General features: G+C 37.4%; 2 protein-coding genes across 6 annotated transcripts in view; one reads left to right on the top strand and one right to left on the bottom strand.

Moving 5' to 3' along the window:
* The window catches only part of ttbk1b (tau tubulin kinase 1b), a 37,300-nt gene extending 23,662 nt beyond the window's left edge, over positions 1-13,638 (bottom strand). The window contains exons 1-11 of one of the 4 annotated variants that reach the window (XM_055172297.2): positions 13,095-13,638; positions 8,391-8,534; positions 6,937-7,084; positions 5,863-5,936; positions 5,574-5,714; positions 3,684-3,788; positions 2,993-3,058; positions 2,063-2,155; positions 1,565-1,690; positions 1,282-1,430; positions 946-1,153 (exon numbers count right to left, since the gene is read on the bottom strand). In XM_055172297.2, coding sequence (XP_055028272.2) covers positions 946-1,153; positions 1,282-1,430; positions 1,565-1,690; positions 2,063-2,155; positions 2,993-3,058; positions 3,684-3,788; positions 5,574-5,714; positions 5,863-5,936; positions 6,937-7,084; positions 8,391-8,498 — 1,218 coding nt within the window. In that variant the 5' untranslated portion in view covers positions 8,499-8,534; positions 13,095-13,638. Of the gene's footprint in view, positions 1-945; positions 1,154-1,281; positions 1,431-1,564; positions 1,691-2,062; positions 2,156-2,992; positions 3,059-3,370; positions 3,455-3,683; positions 3,789-5,573; positions 5,715-5,862; positions 5,937-6,936; positions 7,085-8,390; positions 8,535-13,094 lie in introns of those variants that run through there. The other 3 variants (XM_055172296.2, XM_055172295.2, XM_055172298.2) reach the window with 3 other exon arrangements.
* Positions 13,639-13,811: 173 nt separating this feature from the next.
* On the top strand, positions 13,812-14,626 carry lnc.lemp (lncRNA encoded micropeptide). Of its 2 annotated transcripts, none has more exons than XR_008635905.2 (2): positions 13,812-14,124; positions 14,309-14,626. XR_008635905.2 is itself a non-coding variant. In XM_055172789.2 (2 exons), the coding sequence occupies exon 1, from the start codon at positions 13,903-13,905 to the stop codon at positions 14,071-14,073; it is 171 nt and encodes a 56-aa protein (XP_055028764.1). In that variant the 5' UTR covers positions 13,824-13,902; the 3' UTR covers positions 14,074-14,088; positions 14,309-14,626. The 2 variants fall into 2 exon arrangements, 1 of the variants encoding a protein (XP_055028764.1); XM_055172789.2 differs by having other exon boundaries at positions 13,824-14,088.
* Positions 14,627-14,695: the final 69 nt, after the last annotated feature.

A 14,695-nucleotide genomic window follows, 5' to 3' on the forward strand; every position in this document is an offset into this window, starting at 1 on the left:
AGTGCTTCTAACATCAGAACTTGATATATAAATATGAGAACATGAATAAAACAACACTCTCTTAAATATATCTTTATTAAACATTATCATTTCATTAATGTTTTTCCTCAACAAGCAGTACAGACATCTTAAAGGAACAGTATGTAGGATTGTGGCCAAAACTGGTATTGCAATCACAAAACTTGTGGCTAAAACTGGTACTGCAATCACACAACTGTTGGCCAATACACAAAATGACAACATAAACATCAGTTGAGGGCTGCAACTCCACTTTTTAAATGACAATATCCTGGCCGGACCACTGTTGTCAGTGATATAAGTATTTAAAATGAAAAAGGTTGTCTTAATGTTTAGTGACATATCAGGGCCATTTTATGATTAATTGATATAAATTTCTTACATACTGATTTTATTCCTCATTCAGTGGTACAAATATAAGCCAATAATTCTCAATCATATGTAAAACATTTGTGTTTTAAATTGTAAAGTTTACCTACTTCACTTTAAGAGTGTCAAATAAATAGTATATGTATTGTTGTACATGTATTGATCAAAGAGATACGTCACAGGCTTGCCTGTTCGGGCAGAATCGCCTCGAGGTCGGTCATTTTCGGATGTGGAGCCGCGCGCGCAGTTACAAAAATTGCCGTGCACATCTCCATGCGAAATGGGGTCTCGTGCACCCAATGCGCACGACCGGCCACTCCGGGTTAACATCATGCTGACGCGTCAAGTATAAACATAACTTTAGACAGTGCGCTTAGATCGTTAAAATAGGGCCCTTTGTATTATATTTTGATTTCAGTGCTGAAGACAGGAGTCATTTTATATGGGTGAAAAACCGGACTAACTATACAATACACTATACTAGTATACTGCATATACACTATAGTATACAATTAAATTACTTTAAATTTCAAAAATAAATTATAAACAGTACAGTACCTTACTGATGCTAATCCTGAGTTTATTACGGTTGAAGTCAGTTTCATCCCATCCTTCACCAGCAGGTGGGGCTGGTGTGGGTTCAATAGGCCTGCTGGGTATTAAACCAGGTGGAGCGTTCTCCTGGTCACTCAGGTGTTCATCTTGCAGAACATCATCAGTGTTCTCACGTGGTAATTCCCCGGGAACCGGTGTCACATTCACTATCCTGAGAGAGACGTGATCCAGAGATTAAACCAAAGGAGTCAAGTCAGTGTCACTCCATGATCTATTTAAAGTCCAAGAACAGTGTGTATTTACTTATGCAGAAGTGTGTGTACACATTTATAATCTTACCCCACAATGGCTGCAGTCTGTCGTGTATTTTGTTGCGGTGGTGTGCTGGTGGGGAGGGCTGTATCTGTTCCAGATTTTTCCCAGTCATATGGCTCATTCTCAGTTATGACTCTCTCTTTCATGCTGTTCTCAAATACTGACATTAACAACTAGAAAGAAAGAAAATAAAATAAAATAAAGAACAGGACCCAACAGAAACTAGCAGTCCAAAAATCCAAACTTCACTCAGGAAGGTTTTACTGAGGTTTTATGCACAAATTGTGTGTGTGCGCGAATGATTTACCTGATAATCAGGTTTGGTGAAGTAATCTAAATCCAGCACATGGTCATAGAAGATATGAAACTCTGCAGGCATGTGTTTTAACAGCATCCTATGCTCATAACGTTCCTTGATCTGCCCCACCTGCTCCTGTTCGTCAGACACACATTACAGAAACAAGGATTGGCCAAAAGATCTCTGAAGGCCTTAAATATTTTAAACAAAAGCTCTTAAGACCCAGTACATAAGTGTTAATGCACTTAATTTGATCCCATTATGTTAACATTAACTGGCTAATGTGAATGTAAATTATAAATGAAGAGCTCAGGTGCAAAAGCCGCTAAACGTCACCTCCGTTAACCGAATGCTCTTGGCACGTATTATACATTCATCAAATACTTTTCTGTAAAGCCGCTTAATCCCAGGCTTAGACCATGCAGAAATAGTGTTTTATTTGTAGAGTCTGAAAAAATGCTAATTTACCAAAAAAAACATGTTGGATGCACTTAGAGAGTTTCTTACCTTATCTTTTATTTTACGCCATGGTAGCTGTCCAACCGTAAACTCTACCAGCATATAAAATAATGACCACAGGTCATCATGACGACCCATTTCCTGTTAAATAGATTAAACATTTACAACAGGTACTTAAAGCTGTTAGGAAATTACCAATTTGTTTTGGTCATGTTTCTATTGGTGTAAATAGTATATTGCCAAATTTGTTTCAGATACCATTATAGAAATAACCTATTCACAGTCAGCTATTACTTATTAATTCCAAGGTGTCTAATAATAGAGGAGTTACTTAGATAAGTAAAGTAGCATTTTAGTTGGTCATGTGAACTTAGCATGTTAGCCCCTATAAACCAACCCATTTCATGGAAGAAATGCTAGTATAACTGAGTTGAGGTATGATGCATGTAATTTCATCTCATCTTGTAAGTGTACGTGATTCTACACATATTTAGTATCCAATTCATGTTCATGACCCTTGTAAAGAGAATTATGGCATGCACCTTTGAAGGTGCAGTGTGTACATTTTAGCGGAATCTAGTGGTGAGGTTGCGAATTGCAACCAACGACTCAGCCCACTGTTCACCCTTCACTTTTGAAACGCACAGAGAAGCTACGGTAGACACCACCGGACAAACATGCCATCGTCTGAGACAACTTAGTAAAAACACTTTGTCCGTTAAGGGCTTCCGTAGAAACATGGCGGCACAAAATGGCGACTTCCATGTAAGGGGACCCTCGGTTTATGTAGATAAAAACGTCTCATTCTAAGGTAATAAACACATAATGGTTCATTATGAAAAATCTTTATACACCTCTGATAATATCATTTTGTATATTATTTTGCAATTCTGTCAAGAGATCCTTCTAAACATAACACACTGCACCTTTAAAGAAGTAAATCCTTGTACATGCATTGTATAATATGTCTACAATTACCTTGTTTTTATGAGCGTTAATGGAAGCATAGCGAACTGTTCCTCTAAATCCTGCCACTGTCCTTGGCTACAGCAGAACAATATAAAGATTTGAATAGGAAAAAGACACACAACATTCAAGCAAAGTAAGGAATGGCAATAGGAATTATACATAAAATGTAGGTATTGGTCATTTTGTTGATCTCAAGACTGACTGACTTTTTCAACACAAGTGTATGACATCTTTTACATAAACAGAAAGTAAGGATGTAGGAAGCAGGTATGAGATGGTAAAAGAATGGGTTTGGTCAGGGCTTGGCACATCCAATAGAGAAGAGTAGGTCATTTTTAATAGCCTTCAGGAAATGCTGATTTTAGAGGCAGATTTTGGAAAACTCACAATATGACTGTCGCTATGGTAACAGGGACATACATCTTTGGCAGGGAAGCATGCGATTCAACATGAGAGCCAAAATAGAACTGCAAAACAAAACTGAGAAAAGTGAAACATAAGAATGATTTTAAAACACAAATAATAAGATTCATTAATGTAAATAAATCACAAAATAATAGAAAATAAGTCCTCAAATTAAGAACATTGCAAATAAACATGAAACAAAACTGCAAATAAAGAAAACAGAAATATGTAAAACTAAACAAAATATGCTTTTTAATTGCTTTTAAAGAAAACAACCGAAACTAGCAATACTCACCGGCCGCACCTCCCCATTCGTATTTGTGTATTGTCGCGCTAAACCAAAGTCCAGCATGTAACACTTCCTACAGGTGGACGGCAACCGGCCCATGGCGAAGTTAGACTAAGGATAGGAGAGAGACCAGCTGTAAAAATGCACTGTGTGTGTCAACTACTTTATACTGTGTGAAAAAGTGCTTGCCCCCCATTAAAACATAACTTAACTAGGTTTATCATCACATCTGAGTACAGTTTCTCTAGCCACACCCAGGCCTGATTACTGCCACACCTTTTTACAAGCAAGAAATCACTTATATAGGACCTGCCTGACAAAGTGAAGTAGACCAAAAGATCTTCAAAAGCTACTCATCAGGTTGAGATCCAAAGAAATTCAGGAACAAATGAGAAAAAAAAGTAATTGAGTCTGTAAAAAGTTGAAGCCATTTGTAAAGCTTTTGGACTCCAGCGAACCACAGTGAGAGCAATTATCCACAAATGGCGAAATCATGCAACAGTGGTGAAGCTTCCCAGGACTGGCCGGCCAACCAAAATTATCCCAAGAGCCCAGCAATGACTCATCCAAGAGGTCACAAAAACCCACAACAACATCCAAAGAACTGCAGGCCTTACTTGCCTCAGTTAAGATCAGTGTTTATGACTCCACCATAAGAAAGAAACAGGGCATAAATGGCCTGCATGGCAGAGTTCCAAGATGAAAACTGCTGCTGAGCAAAAAGAACATAAAGGCCTGTCTCAGTTTTGCCAGAAAACATCTTGATAATCCTCAAGACGGTTGAGAAAATATTCTGTGGACTAACGAGACAAAAGTTGAATGTTTTTAAGGTGTGTGTCACACAGCAATTCAGAAAAAGACCAACAGCAAATATGGTGGTGGTAGTGAGATGGTCTGGGGCTGTTTTGCTGCTTCAGGACCTGGAAGACTTGCTGTGATAAATAGAACCATGAATTCTGCTATCTCCCAAAAATCCTGAAGGAGAATGCTTGGCCATCTGTTCGTGACCTCAAGCTGAAGTAAACTTGGGTTCTGCAGCAGGACAATGATCCAAAACACACCAGCAAGTCCACCTCTGAATGGCTGGAGAAAATCAAAATGAAGACTTTGGAGAGGCCTAGTCAAAGTCCTGACCTAAAAAATGCGTTTCAAGCTCGAAAACCCACCAATTCAGCAAAGATGAGGGGGTCAAAAATTCAGACTCATTGCAAGTTATCACAAACGCTTGATTGCAATAGCTGCTAAGGGTGGCTCACCCCGTTATTTGGCTTAAAGGGCAAGCACTTTTTTTTCCACACAGGGCCATGTGGGTTTGGATTTAGTTTTCCCTTCATAATAAAAACATTCATTTAAAAATTGCATGTTGTGTTATCTTTGATAAACATTTAAGTGTGAAAAACATGCATAACAAAATCTAATTTTATATATACCATAGGCCTGTTGAATGCTTTATTGGGTTAAGAAATGTTCCACGGGTGTTAATTAAAAAAACGCACACCTAACCTGTCAGATGTCTTAAAATAACCACCAGATCCATGTTTGTGGTAACCGTGGTATAAGCAAAATAATTAACCCCAGTCCTTTTAATTATTTGAAAATAATGCACACTCGTGATGTAATGATACTCTGCTTCGCATTACCACTTTGGGTGTGCATTATTTTCAAATAATTCAACAGCCTTTTGTCAATTATTACTAACACATTATTTATATAGTTATAAAACAGAAGTACTTTCAAGTAAAACTGCTTTGAAACAATGCAGCATTGTAAACCTTCATTGTAAATACAAGCATTGTATGCAACATTGTAAGAGCGCATTGTAAGATATAAATAACTTTGACTTGAATAATATATAACAGACTGTAACAGAACAGCAGGACAGAACAGACGACATACAGGTTTAATGTCTCTGTGCAGGAAGCCCACAGAGTGAATTGCTTCAATGGACTCCAGGATCTGTTTGCCTAACCGTAGAGTTGTACTCATACTGAAAGTCCCTCTAGGCTGACTCCGCCTCAGATCAGCAAGATTCCTTCCCTGCAGAGAGAGAGAGAGAGAGAGAGAGAGAGAGAGAGAGAGAGAGAGAGAGAGAGAGAGAGAGAAAAGAGAGAGTGAGTCAACTGCAGTTTTTTACCAACCCCACACAAACACACTCACACATACAGTATTAAAATTCCAACCGTACCTGCAGCTGCATGACAACATAATTGAACTTGTCATTTCTTCCACATCCAATGAATTTGCACACATGATTCTTTCCTGCACAAAAGAAATGAACATAATAATTTCACAGATATGTCATTTGTAGGCCAACTGTCGGAATACACACACACATACACTCACACATACAAAATACATTTAGCGAGCAGGTACAGGGAGGCAGCGAGCAAAGGGAATTTGGGATTCTCAAGCATGTCCTCCAAGAAGGTTACAGAGAAAAAAGAGAGGGAGAGAGAGAGAGAGAGAGAGAGAGAGAGAGAGAGATTTTGAGGTGATTCCTGCTTTTAGTTCTTCACGCTCATTACTCTTACAGATTCCCAATGGATTCCCATTCAGCTGAAGCAAAATGCCCTTAGAGGCATTGAAGTCAGTGTGTGTACCTGTGTGTTTTATATGTGCACATCTAAAAACATTGTGACTGGAATATTAATGTATAACATTTTCAAATACAGTACTTAACAGGACCCATTCTAAGCTATATTACCTACAGTACCTAAACACAATTACGAAATATAAGGACAAATATTAGCTTTAAAAATGTAGTGAGCTGTCTCAATATGGGCTAATTTGGAACACGCCACATAGGGAATAATACACAAATGGCATTCAAACCATCTTGCTGTGGATGTCAATAGAGACAGATGCAGCGTAACAGTTAAATCCTCTAGTAAGCATACAAACACATACAAAACACACAAATTTGCTGCTGTCTATAAAATCCAAGTTTCACAATTCATAGTAATTTTGAGATTAGGAGCATCAAAGCTTGATTTTATTCACCAATTTTTACTTAATTCTAATCTTTGACCAGGTCAATATTAATGTCACAGTCAATATTAAAGATATCAAGGTTATATTTTCATTAAAAGTTATTTACATTATCTGGGATGATTTTATGCTGAAAACATTAAACCACAAAATAAAATGACCTGTTTTCTCTATCTCTGTATCCACTACTTACTACATTATCTTATCTAATATAATGGCAAAACTCCAGAGAGTTATTGTAAAAATGCACATGATGCCACAATCTCCTCACCTTGTAGTTTCTTTAGTACAGCAACCTCCATCTTTAGCACTTGTTTTGGCTGCTGGGCGGATTCCACCTTTAAAGCCACATTTTCCCGTGTTAACAGGTCATAGGCCTCATATATCTCTCCGAACCCTCCGCCACCTATTTTCTTCAGCTAAACACACACACACATATTGAAACAGTAAGAAGGTCAGTCATGGCAATGCATTGATTTGATGTGATGTGTTATTCTATACCACCACATGAAGCCTACTTCACACACAATACATAAATATCACATCATACTAAAGAATGTCCTGTATTTTGACCTGAAAAGAGGTCCTGAATCTGAACTGTAAAATACAATAAATTCACAGAAAATGTTTTATGGGTTTCAACTGATTTGTTTGCAACCCAAATAAGGAGAATTATGGGTACATTTGATTTGATAACTCTAATCCTAAAGACACATCACTTTAAGCACACAATGCATAGATATATGTTATAGATCTGAATTGGTAATCAAAAGGTATTGCAGATTTGAATCCTGGAGAAGGTAGTCCCTCTCATATTGTTTAATCTTGTATTAAATGTTAATCCTAAATTGACTACAGCACTTGCTTTATTGCTTGGTTATGTTTAAGACTTTGTTTTAAAGAGCACATATTATGCAAAATCCACTTTTACAAGGTTTAGAAATAAATGTCTGTTAGCAGTGTGCGAACACAACAACCCTACAATGAAAAATGCCACCCTCTCCTTCTTTTTTAATCCCCATTAAACCAAAGCAGTCTCATTAGACATACTGTTTTTATTTTCTTGTTAATGTGATGTCACATTGATAAAGCCCTGCCTAAGGCCTCTGACTGGCTGGTTAATTTTACCCAAAACCTTTTTTTAATGTGTTTGTTAGCACCTTGTAGCGCTTATGGGGAAAGAAATACTATTGACTTAAACTGTATTCACAGAAATCAGATCTATTTTTAACGGAAGCGCTCACCATCTGTTGAAAAGCTCATTTGCATTTAAAGGTACACACATGAAAACAGCTTTTTGATCAAGTAGGGGCATTTTGGACATGCTATAACAAATGATCTGTGGGGTATTTTGAATTGAATCTTCACAGACACATTCTAGGCACACATGAGACTTAAATTACATCTTGTTAAAAAGTGCATATTATGTGCCCTTTAAGTGCTTCCAAAATCCCCAACACTAAGACAGTAAATCAGCCGTGACAATTTGCAGCCTTTTCCAAGAATATATTGTTGAGGACAGCTGCCTGTTTAATGTTTATGGAGAGATGCTATGAATGGGCCCATATCCAAATGGTTTGGATGCAATTTGGAAAGAAGCCAGAATAAGTTGGTCTAAAGACATCTGTTGTGGACCATTTTGTCCTGTGTGATTAAGAAGCAAAAGCAACACACACATGCACACACACACACACACACACACACAAACACTACATATACACTTACCACTTTCCAACGCTCTTTTACCAAGCAGTTGGGGGGCAGGATGTCAACCTGCTCCCCCGCCCCGTTCATGTTTTCGTCGCCGTGGACAACGGGCCCTACACACTGCATCGGTTGGCCAGCACCTTACCAAACCCTGCCATTTACCTGCAACAAAGCGTGCAGATGCATCTGTACTGTGTGCTAAAATGGCATACCAAAACACTGCATGCTTTCGATTTTCTAGAAACTATAGTTAACATTTTTACATTTTGTAACAAATAAAGACCCCAAAAATGTGAAATAGGACTGTCACAATATCAGATTTTCACAACACGTGGTCATAAGAATTTGAGCGATATTTATAACAATATTACTGTGATATCTGGTGGGATTTAAACTGATAAACAAAGCTATCAGTAAAATCTTTTGTGTTTTTGCTCTTTTGATCAATTAAATTATACTTCAAGTTTAAATATATGTACTTTCCCTCAAAGCAGAGAGAAATTCTAGGGCTGTCAAAAGATTAATCGCGATTAATCGCATCCAAAATAAAAGTTTGTGTTTACATAACATATGTGTGTGTACTGTGTCTAAATATTATGTATATATAAATACCGACACATTCAGGTATATATTTAAGAAATATTTGCATTTAAATACTGTATATACATTTAGATAATTTATATTATATATGAATATGAATATAAATATTTTATATATAAATATAATACATTTTTCTTAAATATATAGATAATTGGGTGTGTTTTTATATATGAATAATAATTATACACCATACACACACATTTGTTATGTTAACACAAACTTTTATTTTGGATGCGATTAATCGCGATTAATCTTTTGACAGCCCTAGAAATTACGTAACCACTGTACACTAGCCTTAAGGCAAAATGTTAAAATGGATCCAATACTACCGCCAACTATTTAGCAGTGTCAACCAGATACTGGTGTTGAACTATTTACGATATTACCATGTGTGTAGTATTAACACAATATCAAAAATCATGGTTAATAATGTAACAGGTATTGTTACTAGGTGTATTGCAACACCTCAATGAAAAAATGATACTGGTTAAAATATTTATTTAGAAATAGAATTAAAATCACATTAAAGTCTGTGTAAAGTCTGATTTTAAATGTGCTATTAACAATCCAGCCAAATTTGAATGATGAAAAACAAAAAGGCAAGTAAATAAAATAAGTTATCAAAATCTTGGAAAAATAGGCAGGATTCTTTGCTCTTAAATGCTGGGGCCGTGCCAACTGTTGGTGGTGAAACCACGCCCACTTGTGAGAAAGCTGCCGTCTCTTTCGATTTTCAAATACCATTGAAACCTGCAATTTTAGGGGCCATTGCAACTGATTGTGTTAGGGGTGGGCCCATGCTCAGTGGCTCCAGAGCATCATCGAAAAAAATCCTTACCTCAGAAATAGAGAAAACCTATTTAACCATCTCCACAATTCAGTACTACACAGCTCAGTGAAGTCTTTTGTAATGTGTAATGTGAATGTGTTTAAAAAACAGTGCTCTGCATTTACTTTACACAGATTTTAAAGGCGGAGTCCACGATGTTTGAAAAACGCTTTGGAAAAGGAGACGGGCCGAATACCAAAACACACTTATAGCCAATCAGCAGAAAGGAGCGTGTCTACTAACCAACATCCTTGCCGGGTTGCGTATGTGTGGGGCGGGTCTATTAACAGAAGGTCCAGATTCTATTGGGGTAGGGGCGTGTTTGTTTAGGTGATTTCAAATATCAACATTGGCTTTCAAACATCGTGGACTCCGCCTTTAAAGAGATGGTTCATCCAAAAATGTAAATTATGTCATTATTTATTTACCTTCATGTCTATTGAATTAAACCCCTTATTTATTTGTTCTTCAACACCCAAATGCCGATTTTTTTTTTCAAAGTGTCACCTCTCTTTTAGGGCCTGAACTGTACAGTGTAATAACAGAAACAGGTCTTCAGGACACTTTAAATTTATTATGACACAAGTCAAGGGAAGTTATTTATTTAACACTTTTAGGCCATTTTATAGCATAAAGGGTTTTCTGTTTAGAAAACCTCAAAACAACACTTAAAAAACAGGGCTCTGAGCAGCAACAAAAGACATTGGGGGTACAAATTATATGACAAAGCATAATCGATAATTTGGAGTAAACTATCCCTTTAAAGGGGACATATCATTAAAAACAGACTTTTTCCATGTTTAAGTGCTATAGGATTTATGACCAGCTGCACTACTTCCTGAACTTTTGCCAGCTCCTTGCTTCCTGTCTGCCATTATTGGACAAACTGATTAATCCAGGTGTGCCTGACCTCAGTAGTCACAACAACAGTAATCAGACACACCTGGATTCATCAGTTTGTCCAATAATGGCTGACAGGAAACAAGGAGCTGGCCGAAGCCCAGGAAGCAGTGCAGCTGGGCACAAAGCCTACTCCCCAGGGCTTTTAACAACCTAGAAAATGTGAAAAAGATCAACCTAGTAACTTAGTTTTGTTAAACCATTCTCCACAAGCATGTGAAAAATAGGTCATTGAAATTTGGCTTCCCTTGTGATGTCAGAAGAGAATATTACCACCACTTAATCTGCACTATCCAACCATGCCATTGCCATTTAGTGCAGATATCAGCTCATTTGCATGTTAAAAGGGCACATTTTTTCTCACACATAAAAAAGTGGCAATTTCAAAATGCTATTATAAATTATCTATTTTAAGTTAGAACTTCACATATGTACTCTGGGGACACCAAAGATTTATTTGACATCTTAAAAAAGTCTTGTGAAATGTCCCCTTTAAGTTCGAAACCAAACACAGCTGACTAAACAAATACAACATTGTGTCCATTAGAATGAAGAACACCATGCAGACACCAGAATAAATGGACTTGTGTTTCTGTAGGGCTTTGTTTAACGCTGGGCTTTAATCCATAATCGATTATGCTTTGTCAGGCCACACAAACACATGCATAAATGAGGCTAAAATCCCATAATTAAATGTCTTTAAACATTGCTAAATAGATTATTCAAGGACAGTCCAGTTTACAAAGACTGAAAGAACACAACAGAACCACAAACACCTTTTTCTGTCCATTTACTATTTTCATAAACCCTGAACAGGACAATACACCCTGATCCTACACTGCAGTATGTCCAAGACAGAGTCGTCTGTAATGTCTGCAGAGTATCAGGTAACAAAAGTCAATCATACACAGAGGGCAGAACTAGACTACACCCTTAAACACGAGTCCATAATGTTTCAGTCATTAGGATTTTAAAATGGACACATCAGTTTGTCTTTCACTTAAATGTGGACAATGTGTAAGCTAAATGCCCCAGCACAACCATCAAAAGTTGTCTTGACCATTAAAAAGCTCACAGTACCTCTCATCTACCAAACTTAATATCTCTAAGGAATGCAAATGGTTATAAATGGATCTAATTAAGTGTAAAGACTCCCACTCTGACACTTCTGTCACCTTCTTCATCTGAGATTATGTTGGAGCCACAAAGGCATTTCAGGAGAAAGCAGGGAATGCCTTTTGCAACCTCAGATTCCATTTCTAAGCCACAAACCAACACATTTTTAATTGATTGTAAAATAATGCAGCTAGCAAAAAATATTTACATATACTTATAATTCACAACACACAGTAAGGTAAAACATTTAAATGTTTACTGATAAAAATGTATACCACATAATTCACTGTAAGTCTCAATGGATAGTTAGTGCCGTAAGTGTCTTTGTATGTAAAATACATATATACTCATACTGAAGGTCTATCCAGCCTGTAAAAAATATACATACCACTGTAAAGCTTTTAACCGGCTTCTACAATGTAAGGTCTGTATAATCAAGACTGTTATGGACAATTTGGCAAATTAACAACAGCAGTGTTTTAATATGACACTTATAACATGTTCAAAAGCAAATATAAACCTGACATATAGTGCAGCAGAGTATACCTGTTTGCACCCAAACTCACACACTTCAAAAAAGATGCTGACTGCAAAAAGCATTACTGCGAGCCCTCCATGATTAAGACTTGATAAATGTCATGAGCGAAACATTTGTGTGTGTTCAGCCTCCTGACATCTTCAGTTTTCTCCGCAGTGCCAAAAGGATCTGAACCGACCCCACCCAATGGCGGTCTGGTCCAATCAACAGCCGGCAAACTTGAGCCCCGCCCCGAAGCATCCCTCGAGCATCCTCCATTGGGGAAATGTCTAACAATCAGCGGACCATTCCCGTGCTCAAGCCTGAAGCGAAAAGCACTTTGGGATATGTCGTCAACCAAGGAGACAATAGACGGAGCGAACACAACATTGTAACGTCTGAAAAACTACATCTCCCCTTGACAGGTCATGTTGACGTAAAGCAGCATTATGTAGCACATTAATTATTCATGATTATCCTTAAGCATGAATATTCAATACAGTATATATAAAATGGTTGAGTTTCTATTTCTGACTTAGGCCCAATAGTTTGTCATGACCGTGAGAGGATTTTACGTGTCCGAGGATGGACACCTGCACCTGTATATAAGGGATATATATGGAAGCCTGCAGCTAGCGCCAACACAGCATCACTATTGACTGGGTGCCAAGATAAACGGGGCAGGCTGATTGCTACAGAAGCTCTTTATAAAAATGATTAACCAAACAGTCACCGGAAAACGAAACCTTAATCGACTGACCTGTTCTTCTGTCGTCGGAGTAAAATCTCAAAGTGAGAGTTTAGGGGATGGCACATCATTTCGTTGACGCGACCGCAGCGTTTTTTTCCCTTGTTGATGCTGCACCATTTTCAGCCTCCTCCTGGTCCTGCACTGATTCAGCATCGTGCGGATACTCCCACTATGCACCGCGCACATGCGTGGCCGAAGACGGCTGTTGCGTAGCAACCTGAAGGCTTGAATCCCCTTCTGCAGACTTGCCATGCAGCCATCATTGAGAAATTCCATCTTGTACAGCTTAATAAATACACTATTGCTAAAAATATAATTTAACATTATTGAAATATTGTTTCAATGCAGCTTTAAAAAGTGCCATACGAATCTAAACTTTGTAAGATTGTAAAGTAAATTAGGTGGAAACCTTAACAATATAGACGTACGTTCTTTGTGCTTTATATTATGCGTTTTATATAATATTTATAATACACTTGTTAGAATACTAAATGTTTTACATTTAATAAAAATTGAATAACATGCTCGCTTATTTAATTGTAAAAATTAATTGTAAAATTAGCTACACATTATTGTGATCATTTTCCTCTTACTTTCCCAGACGAGGAAATTACAATTATTTAATTAAACATTTTCCATTATCGAACAAATGCATTAAGTAATATATTAGTATTAGAAATAGGTTTCTTTTATCTTGTTTTATCTCACGGCTGCCCTCGAGCTTGTCGGCACGCCCATGTCACGTGATAGTATTCGCGTCACACATTCACACACGTGCTACCACAATCCAGAGCTGTGGTGGTAAACGGAGGTGAACATGGCCGATGTGTCGGAAAGGACGTTACAAGTGGCTATTCTAGTTTCGTTTGCTGCTGGTTTTGTAGCTGGGTGGCAGGCAAACAGAATGCGAAGAAGATTCTTGGATTGGCGAAAAAAGCGTTTGCAGGACAAACTCGCAGAAACACAGAAAAAGCTGGACCTGTCATGACAGATACAGTTAAATGTGAGCAGTGAACAAAATACTATTAAACCGACTCTGGTAAATCCTAAATATTAGTAAATTAATAATTAACACGAAGAAATATTCGTGAGAATGTTGCTAGTTAACACAGTAGTTTCTGGAGTGTTAAATTTACTTTGTTCAACAACTTCATTACAATTCGCTTGGTGTATGTAAGTTACAGAAACTATTTTGTTTAACCAACTGCACATTTGCCTTCTAGTGTCTAGAAAAGACAACAAAGCCATCTGTACTATAGTGACAGCAGTTTTGACTTCACAACCGGATTGAGGGATCTGCCTTAAATAACAGCATTTCTCCAGAATTTACCAGGATTCAGGCTTTCAACCTTGGATCAAAGACACTCCACTGGATAGAGAAAAAGCATTGCAAATAATGTCAGACAAAGACACTTGAGAAAAATGTTGTATTTGTAGGTTTTCCTTTCTGTAATATTTGTTCAATCCCAAACCGTGTTGTTTCCATGTATGTGCTGTTTTATTTGCCTGTGGCAGTTGAAATAAAAAAATATTTTTATTAACTGTTGACTCTGTAATATAAAGTATTATGCTCATTTCTTGTGATAATAAGCTCAAGTTTGAGAAATGTC

Source organism: Misgurnus anguillicaudatus, chromosome 7 (genome assembly GCF_027580225.2).
Source record: "Misgurnus anguillicaudatus chromosome 7, ASM2758022v2, whole genome shotgun sequence".
Classification (NCBI taxonomy): domain Eukaryota; kingdom Metazoa; phylum Chordata; class Actinopteri; order Cypriniformes; family Cobitidae; genus Misgurnus; species Misgurnus anguillicaudatus.

Coding starts and splice junctions, on each gene's coding strand:
- lnc.lemp (XM_055172789.2), top strand. CDS start 13,903: ATGGCCGATGTGTCGGAAAGGACGTTACAAGTGGCTATTCTAGTTTCG.